The sequence below is a fragment of the Coenobita brevimanus genome, chromosome 40, assembly GCF_032717465.1.
Source record: "Coenobita brevimanus isolate Jiangsu-jjx chromosome 40, ASM3271746v2, whole genome shotgun sequence".
Classification (NCBI taxonomy): domain Eukaryota; kingdom Metazoa; phylum Arthropoda; class Malacostraca; order Decapoda; family Coenobitidae; genus Coenobita; species Coenobita brevimanus.
In genome coordinates this window covers 30,534,572-30,561,792 of record NC_136993.1, presented here as the reverse complement: position 1 = coordinate 30,561,792, position 27,221 = coordinate 30,534,572, and the positions used below count along the sequence as shown (strand labels likewise).

The window sequence follows — 27,221 nt, the reverse complement described above, 5'->3', positions numbered from 1 at the left end:
TGACGAATGAGGATATAAAGGAGTGTTGTGGTGTTGATGTGGATGTGATAGGAAGCGTTATGAGGAAGACACTGAGGTGGTTTGGCCATGTGGAGAGGATGGAGGGTGAAAGACTGACGAAGAGAGTGTATGTGAGTGAGGTGGAGGGAGGAAGAGGGAGGGGGAGGCCGAGGATGAGATGGAGGGATGGGGTGGAGAGGTATATGAGAGATGGGGGTGTGAGTTGGGAGCAGGGCAGTGAAATGGCGGGGGACAGGGCGACTTGAAGGCGATTTGTTGGTGACCACCCCAAACGGAATTGAGGCATCTGGCAGTAGAATAGAATAGAATAGAATAAAAAATGTAATTTCTCTCTCTCTGCCTATCAATCAGTACTTATGTCATTATTAACTGGGAAACGTGCCAGTTCTTGAAAATGCTCAAATTTCTTAGAACGGCCAGTTTACTAGTTAACATAGCTCTACACTTACGACTAATACAGGAAGCTGAGAATCTCTAATCTTGGGCAGGTCACGTTTTAACACCCACCGTGAGTGTGAACACTCATGTGGATGTGCATTCTCCTGGAATCCTCAGAGAGGCCCACAGCTCGAGACGTTCCACAAGGTAATTCATACACAGCCTCGGCCTGTCTCTGCAGGGTTCTCAAACTTCCCCCTTAACCTACGGTATATAATATGTACAGGCCCTGGACATACTCTGTCCTGTGGGGCCAATGAGTGAGGCGTCAGGTCTACACTTTTAACTGGGAACCAGGCTGGTCCTTGGATTACTCAAATCTCTGAGAACGCCTATCTTACGGAACCCAACATACAACAGTTGCTAGTTAGAAAGCAGTTAGTAGGTGAGACATCAGGTCTACACCCACATTACCACTGCCCTCTCCTACTGCCTCAGAGATTATGGGTGTGGGTTCAAACGGCGCAGGAAGGACGTGTCCCTAACTGGTGTTACGTGGACACACATTGCAGGAACGCACAAAACTATCTATGTCTCGTCCCATCCCTGGCCAGAAAAAGTCAGCTCAGATACGGCCCTGGGTCTTCCTTTTGCCCATGTGACGTCATGAGGCTGAACAATTACCCTATTCTAACACTGCTTGGCGGTACTTGGCAGGCACGACAAACTGCAGTCGAACCTCGCCCTCGGGTGTTCGTGACTCACTGTAGAGCCGTCCTTGTTTACGAAGGAACTTGGCTCGACCTCCCCGTGAATACTTAATCACTCTACCCTTTTACTTCTCCCACACGACAGCAAGTGTTGGGTCGGAGTGTTGTTCTTGAACAAGTTGGCTACACATCAGATCTTGCGGCGATTCAATCGTCACTGGGGTGACACAATCTGGAGCCTCAGGCGTGGCTCGTGTTTCTGCAGCCGAAGTCTGAGTAGCGTCATCTTTGGTGCAACTATCCTTGGCACCGGGAATATTGCCTATGATTAGGTCAAATAAAGGTTCTGGCATGACAACTGCGAGTGTCGTACCAGTATTGAAAGGAGATGCCACCTGGATACGTGCCTCAGGGAACAATGTCACTGATCCATCAATAAGGTTAGCATGGATCTGTCGACCTGTGTACTGTTCAGGCCGAACTAGACTCTGCTTGACAGAGCAACCTGAGAATCCATTGTCTCTCAGGACCTTCACAGGAATGTCTCCCACAAACCCTGGCCGAACAAGGAAGGTACTGTCACCTGTGTGAGGGCCTGTGGAGGAAGCAGCTAGCCACTGATTAGGCTGCTGAATAAATGATGCGGCAAACATGGTGCCCTGTGAACTAGATGCTTGAGGGGTTGTACTCACTGCCTTGGGAGATGGAACATTGGCCATCTGTGGAGGGGGGTTCACTGTCACTGTGGGACTAGAGAACTGTGGGGGAGTACCCATACTGGTAGGGACATGACCACCGTGGTGCTGCTGAGAAATGAAGGCTGCGTTTGCCTCCTGCCTCCTATTCACTTGAGCTGGTGGTGAAAAGGACAGTCCCGACGGTCGGTTGCGTGGCTGATACTGCTGCTGGTTAGGGTACCTGTTCTACCGCTTCCACTCAGGTTTCTGAGTGTTTTGCCCCTGGTCCTTCCACTGCGGTTTTGGATCTTGGCCATTATTCTGAGAATGGCCTTGTTGGTGGGGTTCAGTCTGAGACGGTTTCCCAGATTTATCAGCTTTCCTGTTCCAGGTATGCTGCTTGCGAGTTTGATACCATTCTGCAGTAAAGAATACATCAGCTTTCTTCACCATTTGGCTGGCATCTCTTACCTGCCAGATCTTAAGTTGAGCCATAAGTTCAGTAGGCCACGACTTTTCTAGCTGCGTACGCTGCATAAGGTCAATTATTCCCTCACACGTGGAAGGAGTTTCATCCTTCTCCATCCACTCACTTAAGTAAGCAGTAAGCCGGTCAAACAACTGAACAGCAGTCTCTTTATCCTGTAAAGGCGCCCTCATGAACTGACTCTTCGCGTCGTCAACTGTGAGACCATACGCTTTGACGAGTGCGGCCTTCATCATCTCATTCGTGAGATTGTCTCCACGAATTCTGTGGAGAATATCGAGGGCAGGGCCCTCAAACAAGCTAAGAAACTGAAGCTGCTTAGCTGCATCATCCAGCTGGTACAGTTGAGCCATATCTTCAAAACGAGCTATGTATGGCTCGATTCGCTCGCCATCTTTGTATGGGGGAAGCTTGATGTGTGGGGTCGCCATAACATGTGCAGGGAGAACGCTCGTGGAGCTTGGGCCAACTGCACCAGATGAGTCTGAAGCCAAGGAATCTCGCTTGAGCTTCAGCACTTCAAGTTCATGTTTTTCGTGTGCTTCTCGCTCGGTACGTTCATGTTCTCGTTCTCTCTCTCGTTCCTCACGCTGTTCTCGCTCATGTTCTAACGCAAGTTTGCATTGTTTTTGTTCGTGTTCGCGCTGTTCTCGCTCGTGTATGAGTTAGATTCTATGCTTTTCATGAGCATCACTCTCGCGTTGCTGCTCGTGACTAAGCCGAGAGAGGACGTAATTTTTAATTTCAGTTGAGTCTGTATGACCCATATCTTTGGCTTCCTGTACACAGATGCTGGACGACATGATGCTAACTCAGTCTAAGTACTAGCGACTCAGTACTGACTGCGATTTTTTTTTTTTTTTTCCAAAGAGAAATGCCAATAATCAAAAATAAAAGATATAGGCACAGGTTAGTGGTGACCAGTTTATCTAACTAAACTGGTAAAGAAAGAAAATTAAACAAACAACTGACTGTCAAAACTATTATGTAAATTAATAAAAATGAATCAGTAATCACCAGTAAGGTAGTGCCTATAGACTTTAATGATATTTTCCCAAATATGAACGAGTGACTATTATCTCGTGAATACCTTTAGAGGTAGGAGTTAATATCCTGGAATAAGGTCGCCAATTGTCACGGGGTTTTTAAAGGTAAGAAAATTATGTGATAATTCTTAATAATACTGAAGAACAGGGACTATGAATTGTCTTCCTTATATCAAGCAATGATTACTTTATGCTGGCTTTCTTCGCCGATTCTCTCAGAACGAGAATTTATAAACTTTCTCAACAGTACACAGCAGAGACTATTTTACTCACAAATGCTGTTTATTAGTACTGTTGGCCTCTAGAGAAAGTGACTTCACCCCTGATAATAAATAACTAATACCATTAATGATATCAGGTTCTTGGTGATGCATTAACTCCTAAAGGGCACAACGGATTTTAAGCTTAATACAACAAGACTGGCCTAAGTACCAGTTATGAATAGCAAATCGTTTATGCAAGCTAGGAGCTATAAGGGAAATAAGCTTAATTATAGAGAAATGAAACACGAGTTTACATTACCTTAAGCTCGAGAAAAAAGAACTGTTAAATTTATTGATTACAAAGAAATAAATTTAACGTTACATTTCAAAGTGAATTCAAGATAAGGAGATGGCACTCACTCGCTCACTCAGAAGCTAAACTCTTAAACCTATTAAAATACGAAAAGAAATACTGGTCAAAGAGTGGACTAAGCAGATGACTGGGTGTCGTTACTGAGGAAGAACACTGCACTCGCTGTCTCTCGCCAATCACAGCTATGTGGGAATACGACTGCGGTGGGAACTAGGTGTCGTTGAGGAAGGACACTGCCACACACAACCTACTTCCATGGTGCTCGAACCTTGACTGACTAACTTGTGGGAAAGAGGCAAGTACTGTGGCCGTATTACTAACGGTTAAAATGAGCGAAACATCTATCTCTATCTCTCTATTGCCAGATGCCTCAATCCCGTTTGGGGTGGCCACAAACAAATTGCCTCCAAGTCGCCCTGTCCCCTGCCATTTCACTGACCTGCTCCCATCTCACACCCCCCTCTCTCATATACCCCTCCATGTCCAAGATAAATCGCTCAGCAGTAGCGCTAATGTCTTGCACAAAGACAATCATTTATGACACATTGGAAATTGCCTGAAAAAAACACTCCCGATGGGCTGAATACGCAGCAGTTATACTGAACGATAAACACTCGGATTCCACTAGAGTTCGCAGTTTCCCACAAAAACCAATGTCACTAGCCGACTCGTGACATTACGCCCCATGAAAATCAAATCTTTATTTTTTTCAGAAAAAAAAAGATTTCTATATACATACATATAATTCCTAACTCAGTCACACAAGATTCACATTGTGGTGCGTGTGTGTCCTATCATGCTTCAGGAGAAAGTCATAGTCGCCAGTGAGCGAAAAACCTCGTATTTACGTTAATAGAAGCAAGCTTGAGAGAAAAACTCCGTGACAACAGTGAAAAATTCTGTACTCAGGTCAAACTGAGCGAAAAGTTCGCTACATTTACATTAACAACTAATTGGTATGTAGCATGATGTATGTAATACAAGGTGTAGGTATGACACCTGTGGTGTAACTGTACCTACGTGTAAAATCATGTAATGCAAATTTATAGTAAATAATGACACCGAGGCAGAAGAGGAGGGGGAGCAACATGCGACAGGGACGACCGGCTGATCTGCATGGCAATGCTGCACCCACCAGCTGCACCTGCAAAAGGAATTAAGGTGGAGCATCAAAAATGTAACTTCTCTCTCTCTGCCTAGCAATCAGTACTTATGTCATTATTAACCAGGAAACGTAATTCTTGAATTCACAAATTGCTTAGAACCCTTATAGTTTACTGGTTAACGCTTATTAACTAGGAAACGTGCCAGTTTTTGAATTACTCAAATCTCTTCGAACAGGCAGTTTACTAGTTAACCTAACGTTATTAACCAGGAACCGTGCCAAATCTTGAATTGCTGAAATTACTTAGAACGGGCAGTTTACTGGTTAACCTAACTCTACACTTACGACTAATACAGGAAGCTGAGAATCTCTAATCTCGGGCAGGTCACGTTTTAACACCCACCATGGGTGTGAACACTCATGTGGATAATGTGCATCCTCCTTGAATCTTCAGAGAGGCCCACAGCTCGAGACATTCCACAAGGTAATTCATACACAGCCTCGAACTGTCACTGCAGGGTTCTCAAACTTCCCCCTTAACCTACGGTATATAAGTATGTACAGGCCTTGGACATACTGTGTCCTGTGGGGCCAGTGAATGAGGCATCAGGTCTACACTTTTAACTGGGAACCAGGCTGGTCCTTAGATTACTTAAATCTCTGAGAACGCCTAACTTATGGAACCCAACATACAACAGTTGCTAGTTAGAAAGCAGTTAGTAGGTGAGACATCAGGTCTACACCCACATTACCACTGCCCTCTCTTACTGCTTCAGAGATTATGGGTGTGAGTTCAAACAGCGCAGGAAGGACGTGTCCCTGACTGGTGTTACGTGGACACACATTGCAGGAACGCACAAAACTATCTATGTCTCGTCCCATCCCTGGCCAGAAAAAGTCAGCTCGGATACGGCCCTGGATCTTCCTTTTGCCCATGTGACCTCATGAGGCTGAACAATTACCCTATTCTAACACTGCTTGGCGGTACTTGGCAGGCACAACAAACTGCAGTCGAACCTCGCCCTCGGGTGTTCGTGACTCACTGTAGAGCCGTCCTTGTTTACGAAGGAACTTGGCTCGACCTCCTCGTGAATACTTAATCACTCTACCCTTTTACTTCTTCTGCACGACAGCAAGTGTTGGGTCGGAGTGTTGTTCTTGAACAAGAAGTTGGCTACACATCAGATCTTGCGGCGATTCAATGGTCACTTTGGTGACACAATCTGAAGCCTCAGGCGTGGCTCGTGTTTCTGCAGCCAAAGTCTGAGTAGTGTCATCTTTGGTGCAACTATCCTTGGCACCGGGAATATTGCCTATGATTAGGTCAAATAAAGGTTCTGGCATGACAACTGCGAGTGTCGTACCAGTATAGAAAGGAGATGCCACCTGGATACGTGCCTCAGGGAACAATCTCATTGATCCATCAATAAGGTTAGCATGGATCTGTCGACCTGTGTACTGCTCAGGCCGAACTAGACTCTGCTTGACAGAGCAACCTGAGAATACATTGTCTCTCAGGACCTTCACAGGAATGTCTCCCACAAACCCTGGCTGAACAAAGAAGGTACTGTCACCTGTGGGAGGGCCTGTGGAGGAAGCAGCTACCCACTGATTAGGCTGCTGAATAAATGATGCGGCAAACATGGTGCCCTGTGAACTAGATGCTTGAGGGGTTGTACTCACTGCTTGGAGAGATGAAACATTGGCCATCTGTGGAGGGGGTTCACTGTCACTGTGGGACTAGAGAACTGTGGGGGAGTACCGGTACTGGTAGGGACATGACCACCGTAGTGCTGCTGAGGAATGAAGGCTGCATTTGCCTCCTGCCTCCTATTCACTTGAGCTGCTGATGAAAAGGACAGTCCCGATGGTCGGTTGCGTGGCTGATACTGCTGCTGGTTAGGGTACCTGTTCTACCGCTTCCACTCAGGTTTCTGTGTGTTTTGCCCCTGGTCCTTCCACTGCGGTTTTGGATCTTGGCCATTATTCTGAGAATGGCCTTGTTGGTGGGGTTCAGTCTGAGACGGTTTCCCAGATTTATCAGCTTTCCTGTTCCAGGTATGCTGCTTGCGAGTTTGATACCGTTCTGCAGTAAAGAATGCATCAACCTTCTTCACCATTTGGCTGGCATCTCTTACCTGGCAGATCTTAAGTTGACCCATAAGTTCAGTAGGCCACGACTTTTCTAGCTGTGTGCGCTGCATAAGGTCAATTATTCCCTCACGCGTGGGAGGAGTTTCATCTTTCTCCATCCACTCACTTAAGTAAGCAGTAAGCCGGTCAAAAAACTGAACAGCAGTCTCTTTATCCTGTAAATGCACCCTCAATCAACTGACTCTTGGCGTCGTCAACTGTGAGACCATACGCTTTGACGAGTGCAGCCTTCATCATCTCATATGTGAGATTGTCTCCACGAATTCTGTGGAGAATATCGAGGGCAGGGCCCTCAAACAAGCTAAGAAACTGAAGCTGCTTAGCTGCATCATCCAGCTGGTACAGTTGAGCCATATCTTCAAAACGAGCTATGTATGGCTCGATTCGCTCGCCATCTTTGTATGGGGGAAGCTTGATGTGTGGGGTCGCCATAACATGTGCAGGGAGAACGCTCGTGGAGCTTGGGCCAACTGCACCAGATGAGTCTGAAGCCAAGGAATCTCGCTTGAGCTTCAGCACTTCAAGTTCATGTTTTTCGTGTGCTTCTCGCTCGGTACGTTCATGTTCTCGTTCTCTCTCTCGTTCCTCACGTTGTTCTCGCTCATGTTCTAACTCGAGTTTGCATTGTTTTTGTTCGTATTCGCGCTGTTCTCGCTCGTGTATGAGTTAGATTCTACGCTCTTCATGAGCATCACTCTCGTGTTGCTGCTCGTGACTAAGCCGAGAGAGGGTGTAATTTTTAATTTCAGTTGAGTTTGTATGACCCATATCTTTGGCTTCTGTACACAGATGCTGGTCGATATGATGCTACCTTAATCTAAGTACTAGCTACTCAGTACTGACTGGGATTTTTTTTTTTTTGCAAAGAGAAATGCCAATAATCAAAAATAAAAGATATAGGCACAGGTTAGTGGTGACCAGTTTTATCTAACTAAACTGGTAAAGAAAGAAAATTAAACAAACAACTGACTGTCAAAACTATTATGTAAATTAATAAAAATGAATCAGTAATCACCAGTAAGGTAGTGCCTATAGACTTTAATGATATTTTCCCAAATATGAACGAGTGAGTATTATCTCGTAAATAGCTTTAGAGCTAGGAGTTAATATCCTGGAATGAGGTCGCCAATTCTCACGGGGTTTTGAAAGGTAAGAAAATTAAATGATAATTCTCAATAATACTGAAGAACAGGGACTATGAATTGTCTTGCTTAAATCAAGCAATGATTACTTTATGCTGGCTTGCTTCGCCGATTCTCTCAGAACGAGAATTTATAAACTTTCTCAACAGTACACAGCAGAGACTATTTTACTCACAAATGCTGTTTATTAGTACTGTTGGCCTCTAGAGAGAGTGACTTCACCCCTGACAATAAATAACTTATTCCATTAATGATATCAGGTTCTTGCTGATGCATTAACTCCTAAAGGGCACAACGGATTTTAAGCTTAATACAACAAGACTGGCCTAAGTACCAGTTATGAATAGCAAATCGTTTATGCAAGCTAGGAGCTATAAGGGAAATAAGCTTAATTATGGAGAAATGAAACACGAGTTTACATTAACTTAAGCTCGAGAAAAAAGAACTGTTAAATTTATTGATTACAAAGAAATAAATTTAACGTTACATTTCAAAGTGAATTCAAGATAAGGAGATGGCACTCACTCGCTCACTCAGAAGCTAAACTCTTAAACCTAGGAAAATACGAAAAGAAATCCTGGGCAATGAGTGGACTAAGCAGATGACTGGGTGTCGTTACTGAGGAAGAACACTGCACTCGCTGTCTCTCGCCAATCACAGCTATGTGGGAATACGACGGCGGTGGGAACTAGGTGTTGTTGAGGAAGGACACTGCCACACACAACCTACTTCCATGGTGCTCGAACCTTGACTGACTAACTTGTGGGAAAGAGGCAAGTACTGTGGCCGTATTACTAACGGCTAAAATGAGCGAAACATCTATATCTATCTATCTATTGCCAGATGCCTCAATCCCGTTTGGGGTGGCCACGAACAAATCGCCTCCAAGTCGCTCTGTCCCCCGCCATTTCACTGCCCTGCTCCCATCTCACACCACCCCTCTCTCATATACCCCTCCATGCCCAAGATAAATCGCTCAGCAGTAGTGCTAATGTCTTGCACAAAGACAATCATTTATGACACATTGGAAATTGCCTGAAAAAAACACTCCCGATGGGCTGAATACGCAGCAATTATACTGAACGATAAACACTGGGATTCCATTAGAGTTCGCAGTTTCCCACAAAAGCCAATGTCACTAGCCGACTCGTGACATTATGCCCCATGAAAATCAAATCTTTAATTTCTTCAGAAAAAAAAAAGATTTCTATATACATACATATAATTCCTAACTCAGTCACACAAGATTCACAGTGTGGTGCATGTGTGTCCTATCGTGCTTCAAGAGAAAGTCATAGTCGCCAGTGAGCGAAAAACCTCGTATTTACGTTAATGGAAGCAAGCTTGAGGGAAAAACTCCGTGACAACAGTGAAAAATTCTGTACTCAGGTCAAACTGAGCGAAAAGTTCACTACATTTACATTAACAACTAATTGGTATGTAGCGTGATGTATGTAATACAAGGTGTAGGTATGACACTTGTGGTGTAACTGTACCTACGTGTAAAATCATGTAATGCAAATTTATAGTAAATAATGACACCGAGGCAGAAGAGAAGGGGGAGCAGCATGCGACAGGGACGACCAACTGATCTGCATGGCAATGCTGCACCCACCAGCTGCACCTCCAAAAGGAATTAAAGTGGAGCATCAAAAATGTAATTTCTCTCTCTCTCTGCCTAGCAATCAGAACTTATGTCATTATTAACCAGGAAACGTAATTCTTGAATTCACAAATTGCTTAGAACCCTTATAGTTTACTGGTTAATGCTTATTAACTAGGAACCGTGCCAGTTCTTGAATTACTCAAATCTCTTCGAACAGGCAGTTTACTAGTTACCTTAACGTTATTAACCAGGAACCGTGCCAAATCTTGAATTGCTGAAATTACTTAGAACGGGCAGTTTACTGGTTAACCTAACTCTACACTTACGACTAATACAGGAAGCTGAGAATCGCTACGCAATCTCGGGCAGGTCACGTTTTAACACCCACCATGGGTGTGAACACTCATGTGGATAATGTGCATTCGCCTGGAATCTTCAGAGAGGCCCACAGCTCGAGACATTCCACAAGGTAATTCATACACAGCCTCGAACTGTCTCTGCAGGGTTCTCAAACTTCCCCCTTAACCTACGGTATATAAGTACGTACAGGCCCTGGACATACTGTGTCCTGTGGGGCCAGTGAGTGAGGCATCAGGTCTACACTTTTAACTGGGAACCAGGCTGGTCCTTAGATTACTTAAATCTCTGAGAACGCCTATCTTATGGAACCCAGCATACAACAGTTGCTAGTTAGAAAGCAGTTAGTAGGTGAGACATCAGGTCTACACCCACATTACCACTGCCCTCTCTTACTGCTTCAGAGATTATGGGTGTGAGTTCAAACAGCGCAGGAAGGACGTGTCCCTGACTGGTGTTACGTGGACACACATTGCAGGAACGCACAAAACTATCTATGTCTCGTCCCATCCCTGGCCAGAAAAAGTCAGCTCGGATACGGCCCTGGGTCTTCCTTTTGCTCATGTGGGCTCCTGAGGCTGAACACTGACCCCATTCTAACACTGCTTGGCGGTACTTGGCGGACACAACAAACTGCAGTCGAACCTCGCCCTCGGGTGTTCGTGACACACGGTAGAGCCGTTCTTGTTTACGAAGGAACTTGGCTCGACCTCCCCGTGAATAATTAATCACTCTACCCTTTTGCTTCTTCCGCACGACAGCAAGTGTTGGGTCAGAGTGTTGTTCTTGAACAACAAGTTGGCTACACATCAGATCTTGCGGTGATTCAATGGTCACTGGGGTGACACAATCTGGAGCCTCAGGCGTGGCTCGTGTTTCTGCAGCCGAAGTCTGAGTAGCGTCATCTTCGGTGCAACTATCCTTGGCACCGGGAATATTGCCTATGATTAGGTCAAATAAAGGTTCTGGCATGACAACTGCCAGTGTCGTACCAGTATAGAAAGGAGATGCCACCTGGATACGTGCCTCAGGGAACAATCTCACTGATCCATCAATAAGGTTAGCATGGATCTGTCGACCTGTGTACTGCTCAGGCCGAACTAGACTCTGCTTGACAGAGCAACCTGAGGATCCATTGTCTCTCAGGACCTTCACAGGAATGTCTTCCACAAACCCTGGCTGAACAAGGAATGTACTGTCACCTGTGTGAGGGCCTGTGGAGGAAGCAGCTAGCCACTGATTAGGCTGCTGAATAAATGATGCAGCAAACATGATGCCCTGTGAACTATATGCTTGAGGGGTTGTACTATCTGCCTGGGGAGATGGAACATTGGCCATCTGTGGAGGGGGGTTCACTGTCGTTGAGGGACTAGAGAACTGTGCGGGAGTACCCACACTGGTAGGGACGTGACCACCTTGGTGCTGCTGAGGAATGAAGGCTGCGTTCGCCTCCTGCCTTCTATTCACTTGAGCTGGTGGTGAAATGGACAGTCCCGACGGTCGGTTGTGTGGCTGATACTGTTGCTGGTTAGGGTACCTGTTGTACCGCTTCCATTCAGGTTTCTGAGTGTTTTGCCCCTGTTCCTTCCACTGCGGTTTTGGACCTTGGCCATTATTCTGAGAATGGCCTTGTTGGTGGGGTTCAGTCTGAGACAGTTTCCCAGATTTATCAGCTTTCCTGTTCCAGGTATGCTGCTTGTGAGTTGATACCCGTATGCAGTAAAGAATGCGTCAGCCTTCTTCACCATTTGGCTGGCATCTCTTACCTGGCAGATCTTAAATTGAGCCATAAGTTCAGTAGGCCACGACTTTTCTAGCTGCGTGCGCTGCATAATGTCAATTATTCCCTCACAAGTGGAAGGAGTTTCATCTTTCTCCATCCACTCATTTAAGTAAGCAGTAAGCCGGTCAAGAAACTGAACAGCAGTCTCTTTATCCTGTAAAAGTGCCCTCATGAACTGACTCTTGGCGTCGTCAACTGTGAGACCATACGCTTTGACGAGTGCGGCCTTCATCATCTCATATGCGAGATTGGCTCAACGAATTCTGTGGAGAATATCGAGGGCAGGGCCCTCAAACAAGCTAAGAAACTGAAGCTGCTTAGCTGCATCATCCAGCTGGTACAGTTGAGCCATGTTTTCAAAACGAGCTATGTATGGCTCGATTCGCTCGCCATCTTTGTATGGGGGAAGCTTGATGTGTGGAGTCGCCATAACATGTGCAGGGAGAACGCTCGTGAAGCTTGGGCCAACTGCACCAGATGTGTCTAAAGCCACGGAATCTCGCTTGAGCTTCAGCACTTCAAGTTCATGTTTTTCGTGTGCTTCTCGCTCGGCACGTTCATGTTCTCATTCTCTCTCTCGTTCCTCACGCTGTTCTCGCTCATGTTCTAACTCGAGTTCGCGTTGTTTTTGTTCGTGTTCGCGCTGTTCTCGCTCATGTTCGCGCTGTTCTCGCTCATGTTCGCATTGGATTCTACGCTCTTCACGAGCATCACTCTCGCATTGCTGCTCGTGACTAAGCCGAGAGAGGACGTAATTCTTAATTTTAGTTGGGTCTGTAAGACCCATATCTTTGGCTTCCTGTACATAGATGCTGGTCGACATGATGCTAACTCAATCTAAGTACTAGCGACTCAGTACTGACTGTGATTTCTTTTTTTTTTTTTTTTTGCAAAGAGAAATGCCAATAATCAAAAATAAAGAATATAGGCACAGGTTAGTGGTGACCAGTTTTATCTAACTAAACTGGTAAAGAAAGAAAATTAAACAAACAACTGACTGTCAAAACTATTATGTAAATTAATAAAAATTAATCAATAATCACCAGTAAGGTAGTGCCTATAGACTTTAATGATAAATACCCAAATATGAACGAGTGAGTATTATCTCGTGAATAGCTTTAGAGCTAGGAGTTAATATCCTGGAATGAGGTCTCCAATTGTCATGGGGTTTTTAAAGGTAAGAAAATTAAATGATAATTCCCAATAATACTGAAGAGCAGGGACTATGAATTGTCTTGCTTAAATCAAGCAATGATTACTTTATGCTGGCTTGCTTCACCGATTCTCTCAGAATGAGAATTTATAAACTTTCTCAACAGTACACAGCAGAGACTATTTTACTCACAAATGCTGTTTATTAGTACTGTTGGCCTCTAGAGAAAGTGACTTCACCCCTGACAATAAATAACTAATACTATTAATGATATCAGGTTCTTGCTGATGCGTTAACTCCTAGAAGGCATAATGGATTTTATGCTTAATACAACAAGACTGGCCTAAGTACCAGTTATGAATAGCAAAGCGTTTATGCAAGCTAGGAGCTATAAGGGAAATAAGCTTAATTATGGAGAAATGAAACACGAATTTACCTTAAGCTCGAGAAAAAAGAACTGTTAAATTTCTTGATTACAAAGAAATAAATTTAACGTTACATTTCAAAGTGAATTCAAAATATGGAGATCGCACTCACTCGCTCACTCAGAAGCTAAACTCTTAAACCTAGGAAAATACGAAAAGAAATACTGGTCAAAGAGTGGACTAAGCGGATGACTGGGTGTCGTTACTGAGGAAGAACACTGCACTCGCTGTCTCTCGCCAATCACAGCTATGTGGGAATATGACGGAGGTGGGAACTAGGTGTCGTTGAGGAAGGACACTGTCACACACAACCTACTTCCGTGGCGCTCGAACCCTGACTGACTAACTCGTGGGAAAGAGGCAAGTACTGTGGCCGTATTACTAACGGCTAAAATGAATGAAACATGCCCAAAACAAATCACTCAGCGGAAGCACTAATGTCTTGCACAAAGACAATCATTTATGACAAATTGGAAATTGCCTGAAAAAAACACTCCCGACTGGCTGAATACGAAGCGGTTAAACTGAACGATAAACACTGGGTTTCCGCTAGAATTCGCCGTTTCCCACAAAAGTCAATGTCACTAGCCGACTCGCGACAGCCCGTGTAGCACGAGGGAAGGCATGGAGAGGTGGCACCATGAATGCAACTTCGTCTGAGCATTTGCTATAGAAATATCTGTAAAATAATGGAACGGAGGCAACATTCCTTCTTACTTGTAGGGGAGGTATTAGTAATAGCAGGATTATTAATAATTCTAACAGCTTTGTTCTGAATTTTGTCTACTTGTTTTAATGCAACCTCTCCACATCCACTCCACAAGGGTGAGCAGTATTCAAGCTGAGACTTATAAATTATAACTAACTGCGCGTCAGTGAAGAAGTTACGGACTCTGTACAATAATCCAAGTTTCCTTGAGGCGGTTTTACCAAGTGATCTAACATGAGAGGTCCAGCTGGGGGCATTGTTAAGCGAGACGCTGAGAATTTCAATACTTTAGGAAATGGGAATATTTGTAGTACTGAAGGTTTTATACGATTCTGGTACTACCTGTCTATTAGTAAATTGTATAAATTTAGTTTTACAAGCATTAAATGAGACAAGGTTATTTTGTCCCCATTCACTGATCGTGGATAAGTCTTGATTTAAAGAGATTCCTGTACTGAGTTGAGAGTTAGAGATATCGGACTTTGTAAATGGATGTCTGAGTGTGAATGAACTATGAAGTGTTGAGTCATCTGCATATGAATGGATGGGATTGTGGGTGACAGATAAGAGATCATTAATATCAATGAGGAACAGGGTTGGTGCCAGAACTGATCCCTGTGGCACACCGGCATTAACTGAGTGGAAAGTGGAATATACATCATCTACTTTTATTTTTCTATTGCTGAGATATGAGGAAATCAAAGGAACAAAAGAGTTTAGTCCATAGCAAGGGAGTTTGGACAACAGGGAACGGTGCCACACTCTGTCGAAAGCTTTAGAAATATCCAAGGCTGCTGTATGAGTTTCACCATATAGGTCAACTGACTGATCGATGATATGAGGCAGGAGATTGAGTATGTCAATGGTGGATCTTTCATGGTGAAAACCATATTGTCTATCACTAATTAAGTTGTTGGATTCAAGATGTTTAACTATGTGCTTATTAATTACAGTTTCAAAAACCTTACCAAGAGAATATGTGACAGCTATTGGTCTGTAATCAGAGGTGTCAGAGGAACTTCCTTTCTTTGGAATTGGGTGGATATTGGCTTCTTTCCATGAATTAGGGAATGAAGAAGTATGTATGCATAGTCTAAATAATTTTGCAAGAACAGAGGCAAGTTCTGGGGAACACTTTTTGAAAATAACTGGCGGAATTCCATCTAGGCCTAGAGCTTTGTTGGTAGGTAAATTGTCTAGGATGGATTTCACCTAGCTTGTCTGTATTTTAAGTGGAACAATGTCGGGAGTGTCAAGTTCTAATGCTGGGACATTCTGGCTGGCGTCCTCTAAGGTAGAATTTCTGGCAAATGTACTGGCAAAGATATCTACTTTCCCACACGGGTCATTTGTAATGTTGCCATTTGGAGATTTTAGTGGGGGAATGGATGATGACTTGTTAAAGTTATTATTGAAAGACTTGAGAGTTGACCAGAATATTCTATTGTCATTAGGGTTGTTAAGTAGTTTTGATGCTTGGTTTTGAAGAAAGTTTGATTTAGCAAGATTTATTACAGCTTTTGCATGGTTTCAAGCAATTTTAAATTGAGAGAGTGATTCAGATGTTTTTTATTTCAAGTAATAGTTATATGCTGATGACTTCTGGGCTGTTGCTCTGGCACAATTGCTATCAAACCATTTTGGAAAGTTCGGTCTTTTAGTGAATTGTTGACTTGGTATGAATAAATCCATACCACCTAGTATTAAATTGCAAATGTGGGACTGGGTAGAATTGACATCACTAGAGAAGACAGACTCCCATGGAATGTTATCAAGATAATTTCTAAATTCATCCCAGTTTGCCCTATCAAAGTGTCATCGGGTCACCCTGACAGGCTCAGAACGGGGAGGTTTGGGGGGGCTAACTAATGAGGCTTTGATGAGATTGTGGTCAGAGGATCCAAGTGGAGACAATACTTCTATCCTGTACTGATCTGGATTATTTGTCAGGAACAGATCCAAAAGATCGGCATTATGGTCAGGATCATCTGGTATTCTGGTTGGCTGCTTTACCAGTTGCGTGAGGTCAAATGATTCTGCAAACGGCTCGCACTCTAGACCAGCATCGTCAGTCCTGGCAGAGTGCAGTAACCATTCAACATTATATATGTAAAAATCACCCAAGATGGTAATTTCGGTGTTAAGGGCAAGATTAAGGTTACTCAACTGTGTGGAAATGGAATCAAATACACTGGGTTCAGAAGAAGCACTGGGGGAGCGATAAACTGCACAGATATATTTGGTAATATTTTGACAGTTTAGTTTATACAACGAGCAATCAAACCTGCGTGAAGTGAAATTTAAAATGGTGTCAACTGCATATTGGGATTTCATATAACAACAGGTGCCACCCTTATTACGGAAGTAAGCAGGTCGAACTGTGTCAGAAACCTTCAACTTCAGCAAATAAATTTAATGTGTCTTTCATTTTGCGTGCACATGTCTCTTCTTTTATTTAAATGTTGACATGGAATCAGGTAAAATAATCGTCATCATCATGATCATTATCATGCTGTCCGTAGTTCGCACCAAAGAGTTGGGGCGAAATAGTATTCAGAAACTATTAAAGAGAAATCACAAAAGTAGAATTATCACATAACTTGGACAATGAAATGAAGAACACTAATACTGACATTTTGAAACCTGTGAATTTAAAAATACACATATATTTTTGAATGTTTATTTGTAAACGAGTTTCAGATACCCCTATGAAATAAGCCTTCCCATGACAACCAAATTGAAAATGTGATGCCACACCTTTGGCAAGTGTTTCTTCTCACATACTTCCTTCATCCAATTTGATCCTTTATCAGTTTCTTCGTTTTTCTCAGCTTCCTTACATCGTTTTCGTGGTTGGACACGCGCTCCGTCTAAATTACTCGAAACGCTGAAACAAACATTGATCAACATTTTTTAATCTTGATGCCGAACATGCTGCAAACATGTCCGTAGCAATGTTCCATGACAAATTTCGTGGCAACAGCTTCAGCATGTTCGAAGCTGACATGCAGCCCACACAGATACATGTCTGTAGCAGTGCTTCCACAATATCGGCAGGAGAAATTCTGTTGCTTGCTACAGCTGCCCCAGTGGTGATTTGTGGACGTCAAGCAACACGTCTGGGAGAATATTAAGTATGCCCATCATGAAGTGGTAGTAGTGAGCAGACATAATGTAATCAGTGATATAATACCTGACGATACTGGATTTGTGTTGCACAGGTAAGTGAGAGTGGTTTATTAGTTTTTTTTTTTTTTTCATGGAATTTCAGCATCCAGTGTAGTGTATGATTTATTTTTGTTCAGCAGGAAGCTCTGGCAATTGAAGCTTACAATAAGCCTCTATATACGTCCAGTGAATCCAGCCATGATTGTCTGTTATTTACTCTTTTACCGGAACTGTCTGATCATAACATCGATCTTCTTTATGACATCGGCACGATCCACCAACAATGTGTCACTGATGTCGTTCCATGTGTCTAGTTTCTTAATATATATATATATATATATATATATATATATATATATATATATATATATATATATATACTGCATATATGATATTAATGTGGATGTGGTGCTGGAATCGTTCCCTGTCACTAACTTTGCAGATACGACTATGTGACTCCCGCTGACAGAGCGTGGGGAGTGGAACAGCCTGACGGGTCCTGGACCGGCATGATCGGAATGTCAGTGAGGGAAGTAGGTCCATTTACGGCCTTGAATCACGCTGTATCGGATGTGGATTAAATCACTTTATTTCCCTTACATTTTGCCATTTAATAAAATCATTGAAGATCATGTTGATTAAACTGGTATTAGAGATGCATTCAGACTGAAAGATGGATAAATGAAGAGATAAAACGACCAGACAGAATAAGGACAAAAAGTCATCAGAGACTGATTTTATAAAATGTTGATAAGAAGATATGTGTGATTTTGAGGTACTTGACAGTACTGCACTTCAGCTACTAAATAACTCTTTATTTCAGGAAGTGGACATCAGCCTTGGCCTCTTTACCCTCACTGCCGCGAGAGCCAAGGTAGTGGACTTAACCTTCCCCATTGTCATCATGTACAACAGGATGATCGTGGGTCGTGGCAAGCCTGAGGTGAACCCCTGGAGCTTCCTACAGCCCCTGGGTCCTCGTGTTTGGTCAGCGCTTCTTACGGTTTTGTTGGGGGTCCTTGCGGTAATAACAATATTTCCCTCCTGTCTACAAACTCTGCCTTGTCATTGCACAGGGCGAATGGTGAAGGCATCCAGCTGCGTTCGAGTGCTGTTACAACAAGGTAAGACCTCCAGCTTCTCCTATATGTTATGGTGGAAGCTGTCAGTTTTAGGGTAGAATTGTCATCCTACAACCATATGTGGTCGTACAGATATATTGGACTGTTGATCAAGGCATCTAAATACATTCACTCGGTCCTTTCCAACAAAGTTTTAACAACAATAACTCATTACTTGCAATGTTGCATCAGGGTTTTCTACTGCTGTGTCTTAATTAGAACATCTCATTCCCAGCATTTTGTTTTGTTTTTATATCACGTGGTTTCAGGGATAATAGTAGATATCATGAATACCTATAACAATTATCACATATATGTATGCAGTAGTGAATTATTAAAAAAAAAAAAAAAAAAAACTTTCCATAACCGAATTAAATTACTGAAAGTATGAGAAATCCCTCATGAAAACACTCTCGGTATGGCTTCGTAGGTAATATTGGGAGCTGTTATTCACACTGTTTGGAGTCCTAAGATCTAAATTACAAAGAAATTTACCGTTGTGCTGTAAAGATCCTTACTGAGTTGCAAGCCAGCCCTGATTACTGGTTACTACTCAGCAGTGTAGTGGGACAAAACTTGTGATAATATTTGTAGTAAAACATCCAGAAGAAAAAAATTCCAATAGCACTTCCGAAAATGAGATATCATTTGCTTAAATAATAATGACATATCACGTTGGTTTGTCTGATACCGATGGTTAACGGTCGAATACATCACAATGAATATACATACAAATATTCCCAATTTTAATTAGGTTCTTTACCATTCATGACAAACCCCAGCACTCTAAGGAATGTTGTCGTTATGTACGGAGGGTACATGAGAGCAAAAAAATTTTTTTCATGCATAATGTATTTGCGGGAAAAATAATCTTACTGTGTAATTACAAAGACAGTAAGGAAACACAATACAGTACCACATAAGAGAATTATCAGAATGAAGTAATAACTCAGTTATACCTTAATCTGGAATAAATTCATGTGCTTATTTCAGATGTCAGCCATGTCAGGACATGGTGGGTATGGGAGCGTGTGCTGTTGGGTGTGTGGATGCTGACAACTATGGTGCTGACACGTAGCTATACAGGCAACCTGGTGTCCCTCCTGGCCGTCAGATACATCCCAATGCCTATACAGTCTCTCAGGGACGTGGTGGATAACCCTATTACATTTTTAGTGGAGAAGGGATCTAGTCAGGCTGACACTATTCAGGTTAGTAGTTACCCCATGAAGGGTAACAGAGTAGCATATAACGTCATTGGCATCGATGTATTTCTTGGCTCACCCAGTCAACGGACCTACTGCGATTGTGGCAAGACACGGACATAATCCGAGGTAAATTGTCTGATCATGCAGGCCAAGACAGAGAAAATTAAACATATTTCGTTTCAGACTTACTGAAGGAGACAATGAGAAGCCATATGCCAACAACCCGAACGGAGTATACGGGTTATTGTTCCAACTGTAATATAAACTAACACTGTTGGGGAATTTATGTCACAGTATGTTTGGTTCTGGGGTAACTGTAGAGAAGCTATATAAATAACACTTTAAGACTTTCATTCCGTTACTTCCAGAACGTTAAGATTGGTGCATTCCACGAAATTAATACCTGATCGAGCACATTACGTTAAAATATGTGCAGTTATAGCCTAATATTGGTGAGCCTTTAAAGTACAGCCTTTAAGACAGTCATTGTGCCACTTTCAGACAGCTGAGAGTGGTGTTTTCCTCGACATAAATAATCTGCAGAAGGAAGGTAGATTTCAAACCTTCGACTCCCCTGAGCTGACAAAGAACCTGGATGTCAAAGTGAGGAGGGGGGACCACACCCTAATACACGTGGACGACGTGACCAAGATGATGATGGCACAGGACTTTTCAGTGACAGGTGGGTTAGAGAGAGAGAGAGAGAGAGAGAGAGAGATTGTGTGTGTGTGTGTGTGTGTGTGTGTGTGTGTGTGTGTGTGTGTGTGTGTGTGTGTGTGTGCATCATGAATTTGCCCTTACAATGACATATCTATGACAGGTGATGATCTAGGGACCCACCTAAGCTTCAAAAAATGGCTCAGCAAAGGACAAAAAAGGTCATCTTACTTAACCCAATTGCTGTTGAAGAAAACCATTGCATTTTCTTATTTTTAATTATATTTTAGGAGACGCCAGACAGTTTTTAGGTTGACCTTGACCTGGAAATATACTTGTGATCCTTTGATATTTACGATTAAGAAAATGGACCCCTTAAGAAAAGAACTGTAGTCAGCATTATTCCGAGAAAATGTTTGGTACATTCAACGTCAGTCCAGCTTGTGTTTGTTGACCATGATTACATTTATCATCATCTACTATTTTACGATATTTTTTCTTCCAACATCGTAGGATCGCTGGCAGATATACCGGAAAGGTGAAAGAGTGTATTCATGGCACTAATTTTGCCTGTATTTAACTATTTTCTTGGTGTCAACAGGAAAGTGTGACTTCTATCTAGCACGTGAGGAGTTCCTAACCGCGATGGGTGCCATGGCGGGGCCCAAGGACAGCCCACTCATCAACGCTGTCAGCCGCAGGTCAGCTGTCATAAATCAGTTGTATCTGTTTGATCTGGTAAGTTACTCCTGAGGTGATTAAAATCATTCGGCTTTATCAAGATTAATATTTAAAAAGTTTATTTGGATGAATAGGTTATCAGTTAGCTATTCTGTTTTTACCTTAACTTGGCCTAAAATTGCCATCTCTGCATTCTGAATCCGGAATTGTAATAGTTGCTTATCACTAGAACTGTGCTAGTCATGAAGGAGAAGTTGTATGAACAAAGCTACAAAAGGACGAAAATCTGGGCCAAGTTAAGGTGAAAAGTTTATGGTAACATATTCATGATCACGTGTTTCCAGGATCATAACAGTGAGAGAAGCAGGTATGTACGACCACTGGACCAACAGCTACACCCCCAACATAACCACCTGCCTCAACCCACCCACAACCATGGCCGTCAGATCCTCAATAAGTCTCTCCAGTATATGGGTAACTTCCTCACTGTGCTTTAGTGAGCCATACTTTCTACTCATTCATTCATCCATCTATCTATCTGTAGTTCCATTCATCTCTCCATCCACGTATCCATCCATCCACGTATCCATCCATCCACGTATCCATCCTTTCACGTATCTATCCATTCACGTCTCTCTCTCTCTCTCTCTCTCTCTCTCTCTCTCTCTCTCTCTCTCTCTCTCTCTCTCTCTCTATTTAGTTATATTGTATTAAGAGAACCTGTAATACATGTACTAAATATGTTGCAGTTTCCTAAAAGTATATTCTCTCACAATGCAGGGAACACTGGTGGTTTACGTGGCTGGCCTGGCAATTAGTTTTCACGTGTTCTGCTTCGAGCTCATCTACTCACACCTCCGGTAATGTGTCCGTGATGAAGGATGTGAGGCTGTTGGAGTGGCAGAGTCGAATCAGTTATCCACCGGCGTTTGGGGTTTCACATTGCAAGTTACTGACCGGGTTATATACTAGATATTTTACAGACTAAATTACTAATGTTGCCAGATCGAATTTATAAGAGAGAAAAAAATAAACTTGAATTTTTTCAACTCGTCTCATTTTTATTTCATTTTTGCTATTAAAGAAACTTCTATTGAGAGACAAGGATGATCTCGATTTGGACTGGACACATTCTGAAACTCTTCTAAGCTGAAGGAAACCGTCTAGAAATGGCAAAGACAAAATAGGTGGAGGGAGGGAGAGGGAGGAGGAGGCCAAGTATGAGATGGATGGATGAATGGATGGGAGAAGGAGGAGTAATTTGGGAGCAGGGCAGTATAATGACGTGGAACTTGGTGACATGGAGGCGATTTGTTTGTGGCCACTCCTTACGGGCTTAAGGCGTCTGACAACAGATAGATAGATCGATATGTCATCCATGCTGCCCACGATTTATTCGCCTCACAACAAGCTCGTCGAAATGATGCGGGTTACATATGATATTCATGTACCATTTTATCTTGGGTTCATCTCCCCGAAACTGAATTAAATCGTCTAGTGATAGTAGGAAAAATAGAATAAAATGTTACCGGACTGAAAGGGTTAAAAAAATAATGGATGTTGCTTGTAACGTCTTTAGAACACGAAATCTGTATATTCTAAGCTAAATAAAATCATATAAAGATAACAAGCATTTAATAAAGGATTCCTTATTGAAGAAAACTTGAGATTCTTTATAATAACTTCCATACGAGAACAGTCTTAAAGTTTACAAAGAAGACTCGACAGAGCAGAGATCTATCTATCTATATGTCTGTCTATCTATCTCTTGCCAGATGCCTCAATCCCATAAGGGGTGACCGCAAACAAATCACCTCCAAGTCTCCCTGTCATCTGCCATCCGGCTGCTCTTCCTCCATCTCTTAGCCCCCTCTCAAATATATCTCTACACTCCATTTCCCCGTCTCATCCCTGATCTCCCCCTCCTCTCCCAAACCAATTCACTCACATACAGACTTCTAGCCAGTCTCTCATTCTCCATTCTCTCCACAATGACAAAGGATACAATGAAAAGTATCGGCATGTCACTGTATTTCCTAATAAACTCAAAGCATTTTATTCTCCAGCAAATAAAGCCTTTGCTAAGCTGCATGAAAACGTCTGGAGAGGGAAAGAATAAACTGTGAAAGGTAATCGCAGGCTGAAAACCCAAGCACTCTGGTACCTTTACTTGCTTTGCTCTGGAGAAAAATAAAGTTGTGCTGGAACTACTTTTGTATGTTTTCAGGGATTTTGTATGTTTTCTTGCGTTGATTCATTGTACATACCGTTATTTTTATGACTAATAGGTTCAGAATGCTGACACACACACACACACACACACACACACACACACACACACACACACACACACACACACACACACACACACACACACACACACACACACACACACACACACACACACACACACACACACACACACACACGAACATTGAGAATACTCTGTACTCAGACTACGCATTTTATGCAAAGTATGGCGATTTTAGAAGGATTTATGTAACAAAGAATAGGGCTTTAACGTGTAACAGGAAAAATGAATTACTTAGGAAGTGGTATTAGGAAGCTCCCTTTTAACCAACGAGATTACTGGCCTAGATGACATTGTTGGTTTCGTAATAAGTTATGGTCAGCGATTTGTTCCGCACCTTACACTCCATCATCCTCTTGTGCGTCACTGATGCATAGTATATCAATGTAAAAACCATGTAAGAAGCACAGAAGTTTTTTTTTTTTTTTTAATGGTATGATTTTTAGGAAAAGGGAAAAAATTGCAATATACAGTGATGCATTGTTGACGGCTGCGTGTTGGCTGTGTGGTAGGGGAGTGTGGGTGTGCTGACACAGATAAATAATGAGCCTCTGGCCTGTCCCCCTCACTGGCCGCCTAACCCTGCGCGGCCGACTGCCTCACCCGCCGCTGCCTGACCATCGCCTCTCTGCTGGTAAGTCTTATGAGTGTGGTGCCGTGCTGGTGTGGCTGATGGTGTTAGTGTGGTGGTGGTGTGGCTGAGGATGTTAGTGTGGTGCTGGTGTGGCTGACTGTGTTAGTGTGGTGCTGGTGTGGCTGACGGTGTTAGTGTGGTGCTGGAGTGGCTGACGGTGTTAGTGTGGTGCTGGTGTGGCTGACGGTGTTAGTGTGGTGCTGGAGTGGCTGACGGTGTTAATGTGGTGCTGGTGTGGCTGACTGTGTTAGTGTGGGTCTGGTGTGGCTGACTGTGTTAGTGTGGTGCTGGTGTGGCTGACGGTGTTAGTGTGGTGCTTGTCTGGCTGACGGTGTTAGTGTGATGCTGGTGTGGCTGACAGAGTTATTGTGGTGCTGGCGTGGCTGACGGTGTTAGTGTGGTGCTGGTGTGGCTAACTGTGATAGTGTGGTGCTCATGTGGATTTCGTATGAAAAAGCATTTATGTAATAGAGATATGGCTTGGAGTATCTGTCGAATATTTAAGTGTTGCATTACGTTTGTGGTCAAGATATATTATTTAGCATAAGCACATCTGAATCGCAGTTTAATGTCATTTATTCTTGTTATTAATTTTTCATATACTAACGGCTGCGTATTAATACAATTATCAGAACAGAGAAATTTATTCCTCAAAACAAACAGTAGTTTCTAAATCAAAGCCCGTTGACAATTCCTTAGAGGACTGTGAATATACTCTTTTTTCTCTTGCCCATATTTTCGTACCTTTGCAGTTTAGTTCACGAAACCCAGAAGTCGAAAAGGACAATATTACGGCTCGGCGTTCTTTTCAAAATACTTCTTTGTGACTCATGCCGATTTCTTGTGTTCATCTCTTACTACGTCTCAGCAGTCAGGATGGAGAGAGGGCAATTTTAGTTAAATTTGAATAAGAAGGGTATAGTCAATATATATATTTGTAATCAATATAGAAATATATGTAGTGCCTCACAAAAAGTGTAAAAACATTTGGAACTTATTCTACGGCTGCTTTTGAGTAATAAATTCAATCAGCACATGATGGTCCACTTATGAGAAGAGCTACTCTTATTGGTGGCATTATGGAAGAATTATGGGAGAGATTTCTTCTCCAGAATCATCACTATCTTTCAGAATTATCATGGACACTGTGGTGAGTGGCGGTTGTGATATCAGAACCATACTCAATCGCCGGAAAGAGGTTCCAGGTTCGTTTCCCAGAGAACCACGAGACCTTTAGACAGTGTCGCCTTTATTCTAGAATGTTGAATACGTAGCTGAATTAGGGACCAGGATGTAAAGCGTCGGTTGCGTGACTTAATGTGTTGAAAGTTTTGGTGCTTTCCTTGTCAGTCTTGCTTATGTGGTTGTGTTAGTGATTGACGCACAAAATACTGCACAGACATATATATAAAAGTAATAATTCTAGTTCTTCCCCTGGCCTCCTCATTCCTTCCTTCATTCTTGGCTTCTGGGGTTATCCTTCTTACAAACAGCAACGGTGGTGTAATCGAAAGCAAACCTGGGTTCCTACTGTCGACCGTTAAGGAAGCTCCCAAATACCTCATCCTCTGTTTTAGTTTTGGTTATGGCTGGTTAACAGCCTTTGGTACTTTGTATACAGAGAGTATGGCGATATTCGAAATATTCATCATTTTATTTAAATATGCTAAGGTGCTTTCTCAGTCTTACGGGGAATATGGGCCTTGGTCTAAAACACGATTTCGCGGTTGGCCACGAGAGACCAGTGGGCAGGCTGTCCTTACCCTTGGCTGTTCGCACTTATACCTGAAAAAGAGGCATGGATTTGTAAAGGAATGTTTGTGTACCATAGTCTGAGGGAATGGTTTTTGAATGATTTCCTTTTCGCACAAGCTAGTATGTAACTGTGTGTGAATGCTCCTTACCCACATAATGCTGTCAACACATCTGGAGTTAAGGTCTGACACTCCTCCTCTCTCCTGAAATTCACTTCCTACCTAAGTAACTCTTCCTCTAACCCCGGCCTTCCTTCCGACAGAGCGGCCTAGCAATATTTTTGGTGATTGTTTCCTCCACAGTAACATTTTGATCGGCAGGGTGTCTTTACTTTAACCTGTTATAACCTACAACTAAAAGGGGGAACTGATTTATAAACCAGTGGTTGCGTGTTGAAGAATCTTCTTCGAAATTACAGTTCTTGTTGTCCTAATGAGTGAACTGGAGAATTATGAGGAAGATTTTTGCACATAAGGCAGTCCGTAACTGTATATCCCAATAGCAAGGTCGGATTCATGGTGATATTGCCTTTATCACTCAAAATTAGTAGCTGCAACATCGAGATGGATGCGTGTTTCTTTCGCTCTACGTCTACATCAACTCTGAGGTTAGAAACGTAAGACGCGACTGTCATTAAAGGGGTGTAGAGGTAGTTTGTGTTTTCATATGCTTGGATACGTTCGTACACTGTTATACTGAACACACACACACACACACACACACACACATACACAAAGCACCATTAAAATACATCAAATTCCAGATGTATGAGTCTCACTACTGACACCAAGTCTCCTTTCTCACTTGGCCAGCTTTGGAATGAGAAGCTTTTGGCTACCACCCTCCCTTCGAGCAGATTTGGTCCTCAAGCAAATCTCATATGACCTGTTGCAGTACCATTATAGTTCACTCAGAAATGACCGATGAAAACCGGCTTATGATTGATAACGTACACTTTCCACGGGATACCCCAATATATTACAGGACTGCAAATACGTTATATGTCCGAGTCATTTATTCAATAACGATTTCGAGTGCACGTGCTTTCGTTTACACAGACGGGGATGCAACACCGCCGCACCCATAGAAAAACCGTGGTTGCTGAACGAGAGATGTTTGTACTGCTGTGGCTGAGCGGGCTGTCGTTCCCAATGATCGCGAGGAGATTGAGAAAAAGCTCCACCACTGTGCGGAGGTGGGTGAGGCACTGGCAGTCGGAAATGGACTTGCGATCTTCACTGGCAAAGAAGTCAAACAACAGGTCTTCCACTCATTATCATTATCAGTCTCCAGCAACACTGTATTATTTCTTTAATATGAATATCGAAGGATATGCCTTTGCTTTATATTCCTGTGC

General features: G+C 42.9%; 1 protein-coding gene and 1 long non-coding RNA gene across 2 annotated transcripts; both read left to right on the top strand.

Annotated features, from left to right (window-relative positions):
* Nucleotides 1-17,271: 17,271 nt before the first annotated feature.
* Nucleotides 17,272-22,028, top strand: LOC145397025 (uncharacterized). The gene is made up of 7 exons (XM_080270245.1): nucleotides 17,272-17,421; nucleotides 18,321-18,471; nucleotides 19,612-19,829; nucleotides 20,328-20,508; nucleotides 21,085-21,184; nucleotides 21,509-21,638; nucleotides 21,945-22,028. The coding sequence occupies exons 1-7, from the start codon at nucleotides 17,272-17,274 to the stop codon at nucleotides 22,026-22,028; spliced, it is 1,014 nt and encodes a 337-aa protein (XP_080126371.1).
* Nucleotides 22,029-24,050: 2,022 nt separating this feature from the next.
* On the top strand, nucleotides 24,051-27,013 carry LOC145397206 (uncharacterized). The gene is made up of 2 exons (XR_013896895.1): nucleotides 24,051-24,109; nucleotides 26,923-27,013. It is a non-coding gene; the product is annotated as an uncharacterized LOC145397206 (long non-coding RNA).
* The last annotated feature ends 208 nt before the right edge of the window (nucleotides 27,014-27,221 follow it).